We start from the raw sequence: 18,260 nt of genomic DNA, 5'->3' as shown, positions 1-18,260 counted from the left end.
CTCCATAATATTTTAATTTATAGTCATAAAGGTTCCAATTTTTGCAATTAAACTTTTTAATGTCTATGGTCCCTCATCCCTTTCCCTGCTGATACTCTTTTGATGTAATTTTTTGCCTCTCTATCTCATTTTGTCCTGTCTGCTTCAACCCTCTTTCAGAGTCACACATTCAATTACACACACACACACACACACACACACACACACACACACACACACACACATTCAGGTCCAATCCTCTCCCTCTTTCTCTCTCTCTCTCAAAGAAGCAGTGTTTGGGTCCTCTTTTGTATGACTTGTCTATAGTTTGTGCGTACATGTGCGTGCATGCGCGTGCATGTGCGTGAAGAGAAGAGTTACATTGACAACAAACATGCATGACACACTGTTACCTTTCACCAAACTCTTTTCCTAGTTTGTGTTGGCCATTTATTCTAAGTGCTAAGGACATTTTGAACACCAGCTGTGTAGGTCAGTCAGGCGGCCCTAGTTACAGCAGGGCTTTTCTTGACAAAAGTGATGACTACAATCAGCAGAGCTTCTCTAACCACGGGAGTCTACCCTGAGCATGCTGTCCGCAGACAAACACCTCTGGAGAATGAATCCACTGAGGCGCAGGGAGCTTTCATTACTCCTTTAAGATTTAGTGTTCCAGGCGAGCGGCCACATCACTCAGCACAAAGTAAGCCTCGCAGTGTGTGTGTGGCCACGACTACAACAGTACAACTGTCTTCACCACCACGCTCCCATAAGTCTAGAGAAGTAATTTTTTTTAAAAATGGTTTTGATGCTCCAATTCTGTCTCTTGACTTATTATTTGTTATTCTGCTTCGCTGCTGTTTATAAAAGCTACAACCACAGAATGACAGTACGGATGTATTGTAACAGTGCGTAATTGATGGGTGTTTAAAAGAGACAACTGACAAGACGAGATGGGACTCGTGAAACGTTTTGATGACGTGTTATGTCCGCTGCCGGGAAATTTAAATGCAGCTGATAGCAGTTAGCAGCTAACCCAGAGAAGAAAAGCAGCCACAAAATGTCTGCGAAATAGGAAAAAAGATGAGGTCCGGGCGCTCCTTACCCTCCAAACAGAGTACGAGATCAGTCACAATTTAACAGGGCTTATGATCTCCACAGCGTCACTCTCTCCTCCAAATATGGTTATTTCTGTCCCTTAAACACAAGATGGTAATGGCCAAAATGTCATACTCGAAGCCTTGAGTTTGACATTTTGGCCTTTACAATCTTGGCAGGAGTAAAAAAAAACAGTGGGCGATGTCTTGGTGGCTGTCCATTATTTTTATACGGTCTATAACCAAAAATGTCAACCTCATGGTTGTGCTGAGCAGGGAATCCCCAAATTCAACACACCTTATCATCTAGGGACAATGAATATCTGCACACAATTGTATTACAATCCATGCTGTAGTTGTTGATATATCAGTCTGTACCAAAATGGTGGAGTAACATACTGACAATATAGCATTTGATGTTGGCATGACAAAAACATTTAGTCTCTAATGGCACAAATACAACATTTCTCTCCTATACCAGAGGCTCTTATTCATTAAATCCATTAAAATAAAAGCTGTTGTTATCTGCCTCGGCTTCCAAAGAACCAGCCACTGTGAGGGACATAAGAAATAGGGTGTTTAATATTGCTCAAGGCTACTCAACACATGGCTGCCAAGTGGACTCAGTCTGGGATTGTCCAGTTCTGGTGCACTCTGTCCAACCACTAAGACCACACATCAACTGAAGGCTAAGTGACTTGAAATTATCCAGACTCTCCAAATTGTAATTGTCTGTGACCTTTTTGTCTAAGATGACATCATATCAAACACTGACAAATCATCCGAGTACCATTGCTTGCCATAAAAGATTCTACGCCTCATTTGGTTTATGAGCACTGATTAAATGTAATTTGGAATTTATCACATGGGGAGCAGGCTGGCCCCTTCTATTGTGAGTCAGACAGGAGGAATGTGGGAGAGAGTCCAACAGTGCCATAATTCAGCTGATTCAGGGTTTTAAGTGAGGAACTGAGCCGTGCAGGACGGACCAGTACGCACCAGTACACAGTAAGACTGGAGTCGGACTGCAGCCAGGAGGGTCAATATATCTGAGTGAGGTGAACGATATCCTCTCTAAGATTTGCACCTGAGAAACTACAAAATCAATTTTGCTCATGACATGAGAAATAAAACAGGTAAACAGCAAATGCTTACAGAACAACAAAGCCTAAATATTGAGAAAGTAAACATAACGAGAAAAAATAAAGGTGAAAACACTTATGATTAGGGAGAAATTTAATGTAAACAAGGTACAAGCCATAAAAATTGATGTGAACGATTAAATAGAATAATGTGAATAGATGTTTTTTTTACACATTAAAATAACATTAAAAATGGCACAAAATGCAAGCTAAACTAACCCTGATGACCTCACTAGGAGGTTATTTTTTCAGACTTTGGAATGCTTCCTTCACAGCCACAAAGGACATCAAACATGTTTTAACAAGCTGAATGGTACTTTTCACGTCAAGTATAATCATGTGTCTGTTTAGGGTGGAGATACCCGTCATTTTAACAATGACACTTACAGTTAAAAACATTTTCTGACTGGCATGTCCCTATAAAGATCATATGTACATGTTTCATATACTAATGAGTATGAGTATTTACATGTTGACCTGGTAACATAAAGAACTTTGTGCTTTAAACATTAAAATGACAAACACAGACATACAGATCAAGTGTATCCTTATAATATGTAGCTTTTTTCTGGAGGCAGTAGTTGACATTAGCTTAGTGTGATAAAACAAAAAACAGACAACTCCAAAATAGACAAATCCTTAAAGGAACAGCTTGAAATTTTGGAAAGAAAATATGTCACATATATTGAGAGAATCAATACCACACTTTCATCTGTCCCTTAAGTATTAAGCTGACCCTGGGAGGCCGGTGTTTAGCTGAGTTTAGCATGAAGACTGAGAGCAGGGGAAAATAGCTTGCCTGGCTCTTAGCAAGGGTAAAAGAAAATCGCCTACCACCACTGTGGTGAACCACTACATTTTAAGAGCCAACATTGACAAAAATTTACTTTTTTGTGTTTTCTATAATTGCTATAATTTTCCATACAAAATCTTATCAGATTGGGCTCCATACCGCAATGGGTATCAACACTGGGGTCCTGACACGAAAAAGATTGAAACTGAGAGCCATTGGTTTAGTGAGTACTAAAACCAGCATCAAAAGGCCTTGACACACAAGGAGTTATGGCAAAATTACTTCTTAGTAATCTCTGCAATCGGAGGCTCCGCTTCAGAGGGTTAAATTGATCTGTGCAAAGGTTCTGCATAAAGCATGGATGTTTTAAGAGAACTGGATACAGCGTTGAATGTGAGGTCCTGTTCATTCCAATAAGAGTTGTCCAATGGCACATTAAGCCAAAATGGTTCAACTGCTGTGTATAAAATTACCTGGATGATCTGGCACTACTACTATTCTTACTATGCAGCCAATAGAGCAAGTGCTGCAGAAACTTAAGGTGTCATAGCACCACCGAATTGGCCCAATTGGCTAACTTCGCAGGCTAGCCTCACAAACGGTTCATACGTTTTTCGCAAAAAAATAAAATAAAATAAAGTGCTTCAAATTTAACTTAAATGGGGATAAAATCATAAAAGGCTCTTCTAGACTTATGAAATGTTATCAGAACGAACAAGTCAATAGGAAAAAGTCTTTTTAGACTGCAGGGCATTACGTCTGATCAACTTTGGTGAACTTTGAAGCAAAATCTTACGCCGTTGACTAATAGCAACCCATGTTGACTTTTGATGGGACGGAAGGCTGTAGAGTCCAGGATGGGGCAAGCTAAAATCTTACCCCGTTGACTAATAGCAACCCATGTTGACTTTTGATGGGACGGAAGGCTGTGGAGTCCAGGATGGGGCAAGCTAAGTAAAGAGCTCCCCCGACTTTATACTGAACATACTTGTGTGAGTGGTGAACATAATACAGGAGGAAAAGAAAACAGAAAAGAAGAGACAACCAAGACAAGCTCCAGGAGGTGACTTGCACAAGCCCAGCCAGCTAGCATGTTGGTTGTTAACTTGCGAGCTTCAACAGTTTACCCACTAGCCTTGGGAGTAGTTACTACGTCACCATCACCACCTACAATGACAAGGAGATATCACTGTGGTGTCACTGCAGCTTGACAATGTCAAGTAGGGGTTGTATCAGAGGTTATATGCCATACTTTTGGTCACGTTTTTTCGCAGATGAGATTGCCTCAACCTTCAGGAAGTCACTTTCGCCAAGCCAAGGTAATAGTCCAGCATGCAACCCACCATAACACAACTTGTCATTTTGTGCAAGTTAAAGAAAAAAAGATAGACAGTTCCAACAATGTCTACTCTATCTTTTGGACTTAGCCTTGAAGTCAAGCGCTTGTTTAGCTTTCCTCAGCATGATGGCAGTTATTAGTGCGCATACAACCAAAGTGACCACATACAGTTGCACAAAGAGAGCTGCCTCATTACTCCTATGCAGACGTGAGTACAGCTTCCTGCGGTACACATATTCGAGTTGGTAGACATGGATCTGACACAGGGTGCAGCAAGATAGTAAAACATGGAACACCTGGTGACTGTGTCCAACAAAATCGCACCGGCCGGGAAAGCAGCGCTCAAGCACAGGGAAGATGAAGAAGAAGGTGCAACTGAAAAAGAAAGCCACCTGTCCAAAGTGATAGATAAGAGCTGGGTCATTACTGGCTGTAGACCATGACATGAGTCTTTTAGCCACAGGACTGCTGTCCCAGAAAAAGGCGAGCGCTGAGGGCACTACCTGGCACACCTTACACACACGCTTTGGTAGACTTTGGTTGTAGTACTTGCTATAGCAGCATCCCAGGCACGACAAACAGCTGAGGATGCTGGCAGTTTGCATGAAGATGCCATGCACGTGTCTGTGCAAGCCCTCATCCACAGCATAGTAAAAGTGACCAACAGCACTGCCATACTGATACTGTGCTACTCCAACATAGTCCAGAAAGAAGAAAACATAGTGACACAGCTCAGACTTGCTGCCCAGCAGGTGAGCGGTTACACTACATGCCGAGTAGGTCAAGGAGGACAGGATGAGGATCAACAGGGGCCACGAATGAGGATCATTAACAAAGTCCACAGTCTTAGCAACTTGCCCCAATTTAGCAAAAAAAACAAAAAACGCCAGCAAGTGAGTCCAGATGTTGATGGTCTCATTGTGGCGGTGGAATAAAGACAGGAAGTAGTAGCGCCAGCTTTGGTTGAGCGGTCGATAGCCAGTGCAGATGTAGCGCTCCCTAAAGTAGAGGGGAACCTCAGTGTCTCTTACGGTGCCAGGCATGGAGGGTGCAGCTTCAGTCAACATCCGGGGAACCTCTCTGATCTGCTGCAGGCTGATGAACACTCGCCCAATTCTCTCCATCACAATTGTCGCCATAACTGTCAGTGGCTGAGTGATGCACACTGGGTTCCTGCAGGGGAGACTTGAAGAGTTAATATCAACAAAAATTAACATGAACATCTTCCATTTTGTTTTCCTTCCAAATCTACATCTAGCATCTCATTAATACAACAAATTCCATGAATATCTTAATAAGGAATTCTCACATTTAGCACAATAATCATCCCAACTTCAAGATTCTCTATACCACATTTAGTAGCACCAAACAACAATAGTTTACAATGCTATACAGGTTTTGCTGCTCAAAATAAAGCCCCTTACTCACTGGGGCAACTACAGGGGAGAACGGAGGGAGGGCACAGTGTTTCCACAGCTCCATGGGTCTGGACAGCATTACCAGAATGAATGCCAAAGCTAGCTAGTTCCCAACCAAAACTCAATACAGAGCTGCCGTTAACTAACCAACATAGTCTGACTACTTATACTAAACAAAATTAACCTATAGACTGATGTGATGCATCCCTAATTGAGAATTATTACTTTTTGATGGAGCGTTTCAACTTAAACAGTCACAGCACCTGCAGCACTACTTAAGCAAGCCAGAAAACACAAAGATAAAATTGCATGCATAAATCTCATGCGATGCTGCTTTGACAAACAAAGCTGAGCATTCCAATAAGCGCAGCAAGTGAGTGAGATTTACAAACGGGATGAGACAATGAGGTTAAAAATGGACAAACCATCTACTGCGTATGGGTCCCTTAGCATTAAAATTACCCTTTCAGTTGGGTATCCTACTGATCTTTTTGCAAATAATGTGACGTTAACTATCGAGGCAGACCCTAGTGTTTCTGGATACAATTGGATAGACCTACAACCAAAAAGAGGAGCTATACTTCATGTAATGCCCAGCGATGGACAACTACACAGCGTGCAGAGTGAGCTGTGATGACAGAGCATTAAAAAGTCTTCAAATGGTTGTTTCCATTTTTGCCATTAAAATTTGAAACTAGTACTTCAATAGAAAGTTCCAGTTCAAAGGCAGCCATCTTTTTTGTTTTCTAAAATGCCTCAACAGCACTTCTCTTTAAGCTAGGTTTATACTATAGTGTCCCTGGCACGTGGGTGAGCAGGCCAAAAATGATGTTATCAGGTACTTTGCATGAAGCATGAAGGCTCTGCAAGTTGTCAGTCATCATCTGAGAAACACCCCATATTAGATAAGTGTTGTGATTGGCCCAGTCGGAGAGAGGATGGTTGGAAACTTGTTTGCGCAAGAGGGGTACAAGATGTATCTTTAGGAGCTAGTAAGACATGAGCCTACAGGTTTGTCTGGTTCCCAGGCTAGGGTGTGACTTCTCCTCTGAATGTAGCTGAGGAGTTTAGTGAATTTGTGAATTTGAAAGAGTTTCAATGAAGAACCACGAAGGGGCAGAGATTTAATGTCTGCCCTGGGCCATTTCAAACTCTCCTAATTCAAATATTAATTAAGGGCATTATAAAGTTAGAGAGAACACCTCTGATTTAGCCCAACTGCGTCTTATTTACATACAGCCTGAAGCAGTGTGTGTGGTGGTGTACCGTGTAATTTTTTCACATGACAGTGAGCGTAAACTTACTGAGCACATGTTTTTGGTTTTTTTTTAACTTATGATTTATTTTCAATCATTCCAAATGGTGGTGTAATCTTTTATGTTTCCAATAAAACTAGAAAAATATAATTCCTGGATTCACAGTATTCAAATGTGAAATTAACAACGAAAAATGGTTGCACTTTTCACAAATACAGAACATTCCTTTGCTTTCAAGACAAATGTAGGACATAAATGGTTAATATGTTTAGAATTTTATTTACCAAACTGATTACTGAAATTTTTGTTGTGGATCTGCAAACTTTGGATCAGTCAGCAACTTAACCACTGCAGCAACCCAGAAAATGATAAACAACAATACCCACACCATTTCTAGTTAGCTGACAACAATCCTCTCTTACAGAATCCCAGTAATGCATGCACACGGCAACATAATTAACATAACTATGTCCTTTTAACAAAAATGATACCTAAAGTTCTTACCTCTTAGTAGAATAAGAAAACACCGCACAAAAGTAAGCATGAAGTAAGCAGGCACAGGTAAGCGGTATGTTTTGGATGTGTACACTTCAGATAGAGAAGCAGCAGCTCTAATGTTTGGGGGATGACACGCAAGTGGGTGTGTAAACAGACAGCTACCCTGCAGGCATCTCAGTCAGCGCCAGAATGCATCGAACTAAATGCAGGTTGGCTTTGACAGATGTTACACCATAAGAAGTTTTGCATTACCGCACATTAATTTTTGTATTGTATATAGTATTATGCATTATGAAGTTAATAGACCACAAAGAGTTAAGTGTAGAGTGGTCACAGTATAGTCACCAGAGCCATATCACTACCATTAAAGATTCAACCACAAATGCAGCTGTAGTCCAAATGGTTGCACACTGACAGAGCACTTTGAAAGGAGGAATGCAGGAGCAAAACATACATCATGTACAGAGATGTTACGTAATCTTTTCTCTCAGTAGTATCTGCACGTGGTCGCAGGAAGCTGTGCTGAGGATGCTGCAGCACCCACTGTTGGCAAGGGGTGGAACAACACAGTCTGTAAATAGTTGTCTGTTTTACGACAATAAGCTTCCTAAACAGGTGTTTTAAATTTTGAACAGCACATTAAGTGCCTGTTTAAAAATAAATTTAAAAAATACATTTACTATGTGTTTAATTCATTCCTCAAATTTGATGTGACAAAGTCATCACATCAGGAAAAGTCTAAGTGCAAGTGTCCGGATAAACTTAGGAAGAGATTTGCATTAAATGCAGCTAATTAATAGCACAAACAAGCTAAATAGGCGGAGAAAGATGAGAAAATTGACTGCTTTTTAGTTCTGGAGTTGAATCCTTCCTATGGGCTGAATTCAGTCTTGAAACATATCTTGAAGGGTGCAGGGTGGTTGGGAGCCAGCAATATGGTGCGCTGATGCTTTTAAATGTGAGAGGGACTTTGCTCATTAGCCTATGGGTCACTACCTTCATCATGCAGTCTAACTCAGGGCTTCACCTGCTGTTCATGGGAACCAGAGCCTCCAAGAATGACCCCAGAGAAGAGAAGGCGATGTCCAAACAGGAATTTCAGCTGAATGAAGCCTTACTGCCCATATATAGTACAAAGTAATAGACTTAGCCACTGAGACGTAAACCATTGGTTGTGGAGTCTCATTTTGAAACCTTGAGTTTGGCATTTTGGCTGATGCCAACTCTGATTTTTTTAGACAGAAGTGACATATTTGGACAAGACGGTGAGGTTAACCCTAATGCTGCTAGCTAGGTTAGCATGGTGCAGTAGTGGTTACCTAATGCTAATTTTTCATTGGCTAAAAACTAGTTTAAAACCCTTAAAACAAAAAGTACTTACCAGAAAAAACAGAATATCTGACTGTTTATAGGGTATCCAAATGCTGAACAATATTTTTTTTTTGTTTCAATTAACTTTCATGAACTGAAACACAATAGCAAAAGCTATGCTACAACTATACTCCGTGAACTGGGGTCACGCCATGGTTACCTTAGGGTACATATCCAACATTTTCAAAGTGATTGCAACATTTCAACAGACAGTACCCAACTACAATTCCTTCATTTTGCGTAACTTTAAGCCTTTAACATTTAAATAGGTATGTTATATACAAATTCAACTCCTGTACAGTAGTCCCAAAAGGGGAGACCAAAACTATATTTGGTATAAACATGTTTATTTAAACTGTAAAGTTGGGTGTTTTAACATGGAGGTCCATGGGGATTTGCTTACTCTTAAAACCAGCATGAAGTCGTCATTCAAGGAACAACAGTTTTTAGCACTTCCACATTGGCTTCATTTTTAGCCCTGGAGGTCACTTGGTGCTGCCTCACAGAGTGGAGGGGTGCTACACTTAATACATGAATAAGACAGGACTTTCAGATGGTGACCCACATCCAGATAGGTGGAGCACAACTCATTGCCATCATAAATATTAAATTGGCCCCTGCAAAGAGCCCGGCATCACTGTCAATTCAGATAGGGGGTCAAGCTCGGACTCCAAGTGGATGCCCAACCAGTCATGAAGCCTCCGCATCACACATTTCCTCTCTTTACTGAGGTAACAGCTGCCACCATGACAGTTTCTTTAATTGCTTTATTTTACTGGTTTTGTTTAATGGATCCTTGATGCAAATAGTGTGGTACATTTTCAGAGTACCAAGTCACCTTATTGGTAAAAAGTAAAATGAAAAGGCACATCTTAAGTTTCTCATTCATTTCTAAAATATGTTTTCTTCCATTACAGAGCTGCCCTTGAATATAGTCTTAATCTATGTCCTTGTTTCTTGGTCTACAGGTTGATATTCTTGTGTTGACTCAGTATAATAAGACAAAGACAAAGAGCTTATGAATTAGCATAAGACATACGCAGCATTGCAGTGTCAAGTGTATCCTAACAGTATGTTAATAACAGCTGAGGCCCTGTTAGGAAAAACACTGTTTAACAGGTTGCTATGACAAGACCAAATAACTATTTGTAATCAGCCATCTGATTTGGCATGCTATCTGTTTTGCCTCAAAAGATTGTCATAATAGTAGCATTTCTCAACACTTTTTCCATAAAGAAAGATAGCAGCATAAATAGACGTGTCCTCCACACACATAAAGAATTCAGTTTATCGTGTTAAAGTTGTTTTTGTTTTCTTTTTTTAACAGTGAAATTACAGTGGTTTCAATAATACATACATACATTTTTATGCTGTCATTTCATGTCGTTATGTAACGAGCAGGAGGCCATTGGTTGAGTTCCATTAAAATACATCATCAACAGGCACAATAAGGTAGAGCTCCATTCACAGTGGGAGTTTCAGTTAATCAAACATTAATCAGAGGCAGAGCATAACATTAGATCAGACAATATAAGGGAGGTTTACTGTTTCATCATTGAAAATACAGTTTGCTAATCTGTACGTTACATTCTATTGGTTTGGAGGTAGGCTACATGCATATTATACTGAACAGACAACAATGAAGATGAAATGTACATGTTCCTTGAACAGTGTGCAACAGCAACGCGCTCCTGATAAATACAACAATCCTCCCCATCCATCTGGAACCTCTTGATCATCTCCAGGCATGTTTGATATTTGAGTTACTCAAGGTGAAAGTAGTGACAAAAGAATCAAATACAGAGGCAAGCAAGATGTCAAATCATTAGTCAATGCTGCACACATGAAACTCGAGTCCCCAAGAGATGTTTGTTTAACTCAATCCCACTGTCTTTACATCTTGGTCAGCAGTTACATTATTATCTTCCAAAGACATATATTATCCCAGTACCTTTATCTGGCATCAGTACACTCATGTAACACCCAGATTCCCTTCTCCCTTATGACTCTACAGGCACAATCAAGATTTCTCATCAGACACATTACAGTGATTGCTGACATCCTGATATGTATAACATAAAACAGTCGACACATACAAAGTATAGTACATGTCTAAAATAAGACATATCCATATTGTTAAGGGTAATTCAATCCCTCATAAAAACACAGCTATCTAAATACAGTCACAAGGCAATGTATTAAGTTACATCTAAAAGTTCTATGAAACGGAACTTGTGTGAGCAAAACAACAAAAACTTTTTAATCCCAGACTGGCAATTAAAACTGTCATCATATGTCTTCATAGATTTCAAATTTACATGTATAAATCTATGACAATGGTGACTTAAATCCTAAGGATTTTGTTTCAGAAGGATCTACGCTCTGTCAGTATCAGATGGCAGTTGGGCTGGACAACAGTGACAATCCCAAGGCAATCAATCAGCACCAACTTTGTGCTAAATTTTACTTAAAATGTGCAACAATTGGCTCTCAAGGCACAATGACAAAGGCCGCTCGTGTAGTAACAGTTTTATTACACTGTAAAAAGGTAGATTTCTACGCCTCCGCGCCATTGATAGCTGTGGCCGGAGACATTGCATTTTTGGACTGCCCATCAGTCCTTCTCGATATCTTGACGGAATTTCCTCAAATTTGGCACGTAGGTCCACTTTGACTCAAGGATGAACTGATAAGAATTTGGTGGTCAAAGGTCAAAGGCACTTTGACCATGTCCATTGCATTTGTGAATGCATTATCTCAAGAACACCTTGAGGGATTTTCTCCAAATTTGGCACAAACATCCACTTTGTTTCAAGGATGAACTGATTAGAATTATGTGGTCAAAGGTCAAGATTACTGTGACCACATCAATTGCATTGTCTTGAACGCAATATCTTAAGAACACCTTGAGAGAATAACTTCAGATTTGAGTCAAACGTCAAATTGGACTTAATGAACGGCTTTGTATTTGTTTGGCAAATATCTATTTTGATGTGGTTTTTTTCACTTATACTGTCACCTTGTTTACATTCAAAGTACAAAACAATCCCAGTGTCAATCAATTTATTTTAATTTTTAATTTGAAAACGCTAGGTCGGTCACCCGGACCCTATCACAGACCAGATTTGGCCCACAAGCCATGAGTTGACGATCACGCGTCTGTCACCTTTCATTTCCATGATTATCATTTTAAAATTCCATCATTTTGGGTAAAATGTGCCCACAGCATGAATAACAACCTCGTCCGTGACTTTTAAAATATATAAAATAAATAATTGCACATTTTAGATACTATTCATCATATACCGGAACTGTAAGATAAAAAGAAAAAAATCCTACAATTCTCTCTCAAGTTTTAATAATGCAATTTTGTCATATTTTTAGAAAAAGCACTAGCCTTTGCTGATAGCTATTAAGCAGCATATGGTGCGATTAGTTCCCTTCCTATCATAGCAGGTAATGTGGAAGGAAAGGCACATTCAGACTTTTGCATATACTTTCTACATCTAATTTATTATTTTGACTTGGCTGTAAAGTCAAGCATCTGTTTAGCTTTCCTCAACATAAAGGCAACAATCAGTGCACATACAACCAAAGTGACAACGTACAGTCCCACGAAGAGAACAGCCTCGTCACTCCTGTGGAGATGTGAGTACAGCTTCCTACGGACAACGTAGTCGAGGTAGGAAGCGTGGATCTGACACAGGGTGCAGCAAGACAGTAAAACATGGAACAACTGATGACTCTGTCCGACAAAATCGCACCGTCCAGGGAAGCAGCGCTCTAACAGAGGGCAGGTGAAAAAGAAGGTGCAGCTAAGAAAGAAAGCCATCTGTCCAAGGTGATAGATAAGAGCTGGGTCGTTGCTGGCTGTAGACCATGACATGAGTCTTTTAACCACAGGACTGATGTCCCACATATAGGTGAGTCCTGAGGGCACTACCTGGCACACCTTTCGCACCCACGTTGGCAAGGTGTGGTTGCAGTACTTACCAGTACAGCATCCGAGACATGACAAACAGCTGAGGATGGAGGCAACTGGCATGAAGATGCCATGCACGTGTCTGTGCAAGCCCTCATCCACAGCATAGTAAAAGTGAACTACAGCACTGCCATACTGATACTGTGCTACTCCAACATAGTCCAGAAAGAAGAAAACATAGTGACACAGCTCAGACTTGCTGCCCAGCAGGTGAGCGGTTACACTGCATGCCGAGTAGGTCAAGGAGGACAGGATGAGGATCAACAGGGGCCACGAATGAGGATCATTAAGAAAATCCACAGTCTCAGAGAGCTGCCGTAATTTAACCAGAATAATTAAAAATGCCAGCAAGTGAGTCCAGATGTTGATGGTCTCATTGTGGCGCTGAAATAATGACAGGAAGTAGTAGCGCCAGCTTTGGTTGAGCGGTCGATAGCCGGTGCAGATGTAGCGCTCCCTGAAGTAGGAGGGGACCTCGCTGTCTCTTACGGTGCCAGGCATGGAGGGTGCAGCTTCAGTCAACATTCGGGGAACCTCTCTGATCTGCTGCAGGCTGATGAACACTCGCCCAATTCTCTCCATCACAATTGTCGCCATAACTGTCAGTGGCTGAGTGATGCACACTGGGTTCCTGCAGGGGAGACTTGAAGAGTTAACATCAAAACATTTTAACATATCTTTCAATTGTGTTATATTTTCAAGTATTTTGAGTGGGACTGAATTATCTTATACTGTCTACATCAATCTAATATTGCGGGTTTAAGCCCTTTCCCGGACAGCAGACAGAAGTAAATTAATGCCAAAATCAAAGCTGCAAGCAGCAGCAAGTGGGAATCTGGCTTCACAAAGCTAAGTGAAATAACTCAAGCTGGTTTCAATTTTGTCTTAAGGAGTCAGACCATGGACTTAGTATTTTGAGAAAAAAACAATGTGATGCAATTTGATGATTTTTCCTATCAGCTGAATGCAGGATCCTTGTATTTAGTAATGGGTGTCCAGTTTTGTTGGGTTGTGTGTTTTGGTTTTGTTTTGTTGTTGCTTTTTTGATTTGTTTTCCTTTTTTTCTTTTGTCTTACTTTCATTTTTTTTTAAATATTTTTTTAAATCCTAGAGAAGAGTGGTGTCTGTACTAGTCATGTAAATGCACAAATTGTTTTTATGCTGCATTTGTACATTTATCATTTCTATGTTTGTGTATATTTGCTAACAATTTGTTAGTAAAATGCTTTAAATTAAAAAAGGAGTCGGACCAATAAGACAATCAAGTGCTGTAGAGCAGGTCTTACTTAGTGCCAAGTTGCAGTTACAAAGTTAAGCTGATTAAGTGCTTAACACTGTCTTGCTCTTAGCAGTATATTTACACCTGACTTAAAAAAAGGAGCTCAGTCTCCAGCTCATGTCACACAGACATGAGGTGGAGACTTCTCATCTTATTTAATAAAAAGCAAACAGTTGTTGTTGGAATGTAGGTTTTTATTTTTTACATTAGTTTTTTCTTTCCTTTTTTTTTTTTTATGTCTGTCTGTCTTAAAATATTGGTATGTTTTACAAAACAGCCCCCCACCCTGCCCCCCTTCCTCATTTAACCGCCCCTGGTGAGTACGTGAAGCTGAGTGTCAAATATCGCGAATGAGGGGACTTCATCTGGTTTTACTAAACTGAGTTGTGTCGATTTACCTGTAAATTGTGTGTGTGCTACTGTAAATGTAAAGGTTTATAACTAAACCTCAAAGTTCTGCCACAGCCTGAAACACATGCGTAACTTTTTTAAAACCTGACGTGCATCACTTCAGCAGGCGACCCACACATTTACTGACGATTTACTCACCGATATTTGATCAGCTCGTGATTTGTTGTTTCTTTCACTGTCGGCGAGTGAAACGACCTCTTCCTCCTCCTGCTTCTCCTGTCGTCCGCCGAGACAAGTATTCAACACATTGAATCTTGTGCTGAGGTAAGAAGACAGTATCAAGCTGCTTAAGATCCTTGCAATACAACCGGAAGTGAGGATATTATGCCGTAAGAATAAAATGCTAAAATATCAGATAAACAAAAGTAGTTTAGCTGCTAGTGTAAATAAATAAATTATAAATGGATAATAAATATATTAATTAGTAGTTATAATTCTGAAAATATACTAAGTATGTTTGCCAAAAGGTTAACTGCAAGGAAGCAGTAGTTAGAGATATAAAAAATAATATGCACACTGTAAATCCATGCCGATTAGAGCTGGAGAAAACTATGAAACAAGTTTTGACATAAGATTATAAAGAATTATTAAGAAAAATACTAAATTTACATATAATATTTGCATTTGTTGATAGACAGGTAGGGCTTTGACTATGCACATAAAGTGTATAGGCATGTGCAAAGACTTAAGATTAGATAAGATTTATCATAACATTACATAACATAGGCCTAACTTGACATACGATAAGCCTTTATTGATCAGAGAAGCACAATGACTGAAGTACAGCTAAATATAAAAGTACTATTAACAATAATAATAATAATAAAATCATCATCATCATTATCACCACAACAACAATAATAATAACAACAACAACAATAATAAAATATGCAGTGTTGAATTAGAATACAAACAGAAATAAAATAGAAAGTCTCTAAATGGCATACACTACAGTAATACCCTGTATAATGTTATAATGTCTTTAAAAAGCGTTGTCTGCATTAAAATAGCAACATGACAGAAACATAATGTAGTATATAATGTAGAGAGACAGGATATCATATCATCAGTTCACATTAGCTGTAGCCTATCATCAAACAAAATTAATGTAAGTAGCCTACATTATCTGACCAAATAGTAGTCTCTTAAATCAACAAGTGTTTTATTTTGAAAAGTGACACAGGAAAACCAGCTGTGCTGTAACTTGCTGACATCGGGTGGCTCAGGAGGAAGAAGGTGCTTTTTTAGAGAGGCTAAAGAAACAAATACAAAAGAGCAGCCTCTGGCGTGAGGCGCCTGACAAACGTGTACATAAAATAGATGTTCAGGCTTAAGCATTAAAAAAAAGTAGTTTTATTATGTGTTTATGGACAAATAGTCAGTTATACTGGACAAGATGTAACTGAAAACATCCTCCAATCTCAGGAGTTATCTAATCTAATCCCTCAGTGAATGCAAAGTGGAAAAAGAGGCCATAAATAACATTTAAATGGGAAAATTTCTAGCACAAGAGAGAAAAACACAGAGCTTTATTCAGACTGTGTGGGTGTGAACTCCTGGAACATTCTTTGTCAGTGAATCTGCTCAGGAGAGTTTTTTTTCCCCTCCTTTTTACATAGTTTACACAGACACGATAGATGGGCTACTGAAGCCCAGAAACACAGAGGCAGCATGGAAGCTAAACCAACCACCTCTGTGAGTGTATGCTATTCATATGGAAGAGCATGTTAATTACACACTCAAATAAAATCCTGAAAAAGATCCAGCAAAAAAAAGAGCATCCATGGAAATCCTGCAGATTTTGTGAACTTGTGAAAATAAAAAAGTGACTCCAAGGTTAAACTGGATTGATCTCCTTTGTATAAGGAGGGATGTGGCTCCACGAGAACTGTGACAGTGGGATCCTGGATGATGTCGGCTATGTTTGCAGAGAGTGTGTCTCGGAGGATGAAGATTTAGGCTGATATTGATTTTTTTTTCATTTTCTTACTAAGTTAAATTCATTCAGCTTATATAGGGTAATATGAAAATCAGCAGATTGCATGTAAATCCTCGACAGGCCTATTTGCCTATAGTTATCTATTTTTTTATGAATACAAAGGTGCTTTAATGGTTTAATTATTGAACTAATACATGGCTTTAACCATTTAAAAACAAACATGAAATATAATTGTTCTTAGCTAATAGCCTACCTTTTGACAGAGCTAGCTGTGTACCTGTTTTCAGCCTTGTGCTCAGTTATGCTATTTCCTGACTGTAGCTTCATATTTATCACACAGAGATGAATGGGTTAAACATCTTCTGTTTTATTGCTTTCAGGATTTATTTAGTTATTTATTAATTTGATATTCTATATTGTTTCAAAGATCGGCTTTATTGTTTGGATCCTCAACAGCCGAGCTACTGTTACGTAATTATGTAGCCTGAAGCAATGGTTAAAATTTGCATGTAAACCCTCCAGTGTGGCTACATATTCCAAGGATTCCATATTTCCTTTGAAGAACAAGAGCAGGCAACATTCTCCAAAAAATCACAGGTTTAGACACTTACTGTATCTGCAATTGCTTCATTTTAAACTTAACTAGTAGTACTGTGGCCTTCAAAAAAACACATTTGCATGAAAAAAAAACCTTTTTTGAAAAAAAAGGGAATTCCTCAAGAGAAGACCTTTTTTGAAAAAAAAGGGAATTCCTCAAGAGAAGACCTTTTTTGAGAGTGAGGACATTTTGGCCTGTCCTTGCTTCTCAAAAAGATATTTGACGGTTACAACTTTTTAGAATTAAGGTTAAAGCATTTAGATGTTTAGGTTAGATGACGCATTAAGCATGCTGGTTTTGTTTAACAGAGACAGAATGTGGTCATTTGTCTATATATTTGTGAGGTTGTGTTTCATAAGAGTGATGAGAACAGGAGGTAGGAAAGCACCACGGATGTAAAAGATCTCCCCACTCTGACTGTGCAAGTTCTCTGACATAACATCACACACAGCAGGCTCACCTGCAGACTTAGAACAGGGATTAAAAACACATATAGTTGCTTTCTCTTTGCAAAGTGCAATCAAGAGTTTTCTTCTGTCCTGGAGAAAATTAGTTCACAGTGTACTAGAAAGTGTGATCCACTTACAATGACATAGACTAAATTTGGCTCTGCCGGTTTTACTTTAGAGGCAGGATTTCAATGAAGACACCTCAGGGTTAAATTTACATTTTACCTGAAAATCTTGCCGCTTTTAAATGTCTAAAATGCCGAAGGCAGAAACAGGGTATTTATAATTAGTGAATCATTTGCACACATATCAAGTGAAGCTTGCATGTCATCAAATAGATGAAACTCACTGAGCCTCAAAAGTAATTTGGATAAGTGACACACTGTATATGTGTCATTAAAATCAAGCCAAATATGCAAACATTTAAGTCCGGAACACTTGTAGTCTATGACACCAGGCTCAGTTTTTTGGCATTTTAAGCAGTAAAAGTGAACATTTACTGTCGCTCTGATCTTTCATCTACAAAATATGCTTTCTCTGCTTAAGTTTCTCATTTAACAGAATGTATTCTTAATGCTCAGTAACTCTTTATTGTATACAGTTTTTAAATTTAGACATCTGGCATCTGATAAACACATAGTTCCTCTGAGGGTTTTCACACTGTCACTCCCTTTCTCGGTCCATTTATCGCTCTTACAAATATTTACAC

The 18,260-nt window shown here is 39.2% G+C and overlaps 2 protein-coding genes across 2 annotated transcripts; both read right to left on the bottom strand.

Moving 5' to 3' along the window:
* Positions 1 to 4,012: 4,012 nt before the first annotated feature.
* On the bottom strand, positions 4,013 to 7,618 carry LOC121958029 (membrane progestin receptor alpha-B-like). Its single transcript, XM_042506874.1, has 2 exons — positions 7,529 to 7,618; positions 4,013 to 5,523 (listed from the first exon to the last, which is right to left on the bottom strand). The coding sequence occupies exon 2, from the start codon at positions 5,487 to 5,489 to the stop codon at positions 4,422 to 4,424; it is 1,068 nt and encodes a 355-aa protein (XP_042362808.1). The 5' UTR covers positions 5,490 to 5,523; positions 7,529 to 7,618; the 3' UTR covers positions 4,013 to 4,421.
* Positions 7,619 to 10,174: 2,556 nt separating this feature from the next.
* Positions 10,175 to 14,792, bottom strand: paqr7a (progestin and adipoQ receptor family member VII, a). Its single transcript, XM_042506366.1, has 2 exons — positions 14,704 to 14,792; positions 10,175 to 13,506 (listed from the first exon to the last, which is right to left on the bottom strand). The coding sequence occupies exon 2, from the start codon at positions 13,470 to 13,472 to the stop codon at positions 12,408 to 12,410; it is 1,065 nt and encodes a 354-aa protein (XP_042362300.1). The 5' UTR covers positions 13,473 to 13,506; positions 14,704 to 14,792; the 3' UTR covers positions 10,175 to 12,407.
* Positions 14,793 to 18,260: the final 3,468 nt, after the last annotated feature.

The sequence above is a fragment of the Plectropomus leopardus genome, chromosome 18 (genome assembly GCF_008729295.1).
Source record: "Plectropomus leopardus isolate mb chromosome 18, YSFRI_Pleo_2.0, whole genome shotgun sequence".
In the NCBI taxonomy this organism is placed as follows: domain Eukaryota; kingdom Metazoa; phylum Chordata; class Actinopteri; order Perciformes; family Serranidae; genus Plectropomus; species Plectropomus leopardus.
Note: the sequence above shows the minus strand (reverse complement) of the source record. Positions and strands in the feature narration are given on the sequence as shown.

Coding starts and splice junctions, on each gene's coding strand:
- LOC121958029 (XM_042506874.1), bottom strand. CDS start 5,489: ATGGCGACAATTGTGATGGAGAGAATTGGGCGAGTGTTCATCAGCCTG.
- paqr7a (XM_042506366.1), bottom strand. CDS start 13,472: ATGGCGACAATTGTGATGGAGAGAATTGGGCGAGTGTTCATCAGCCTG.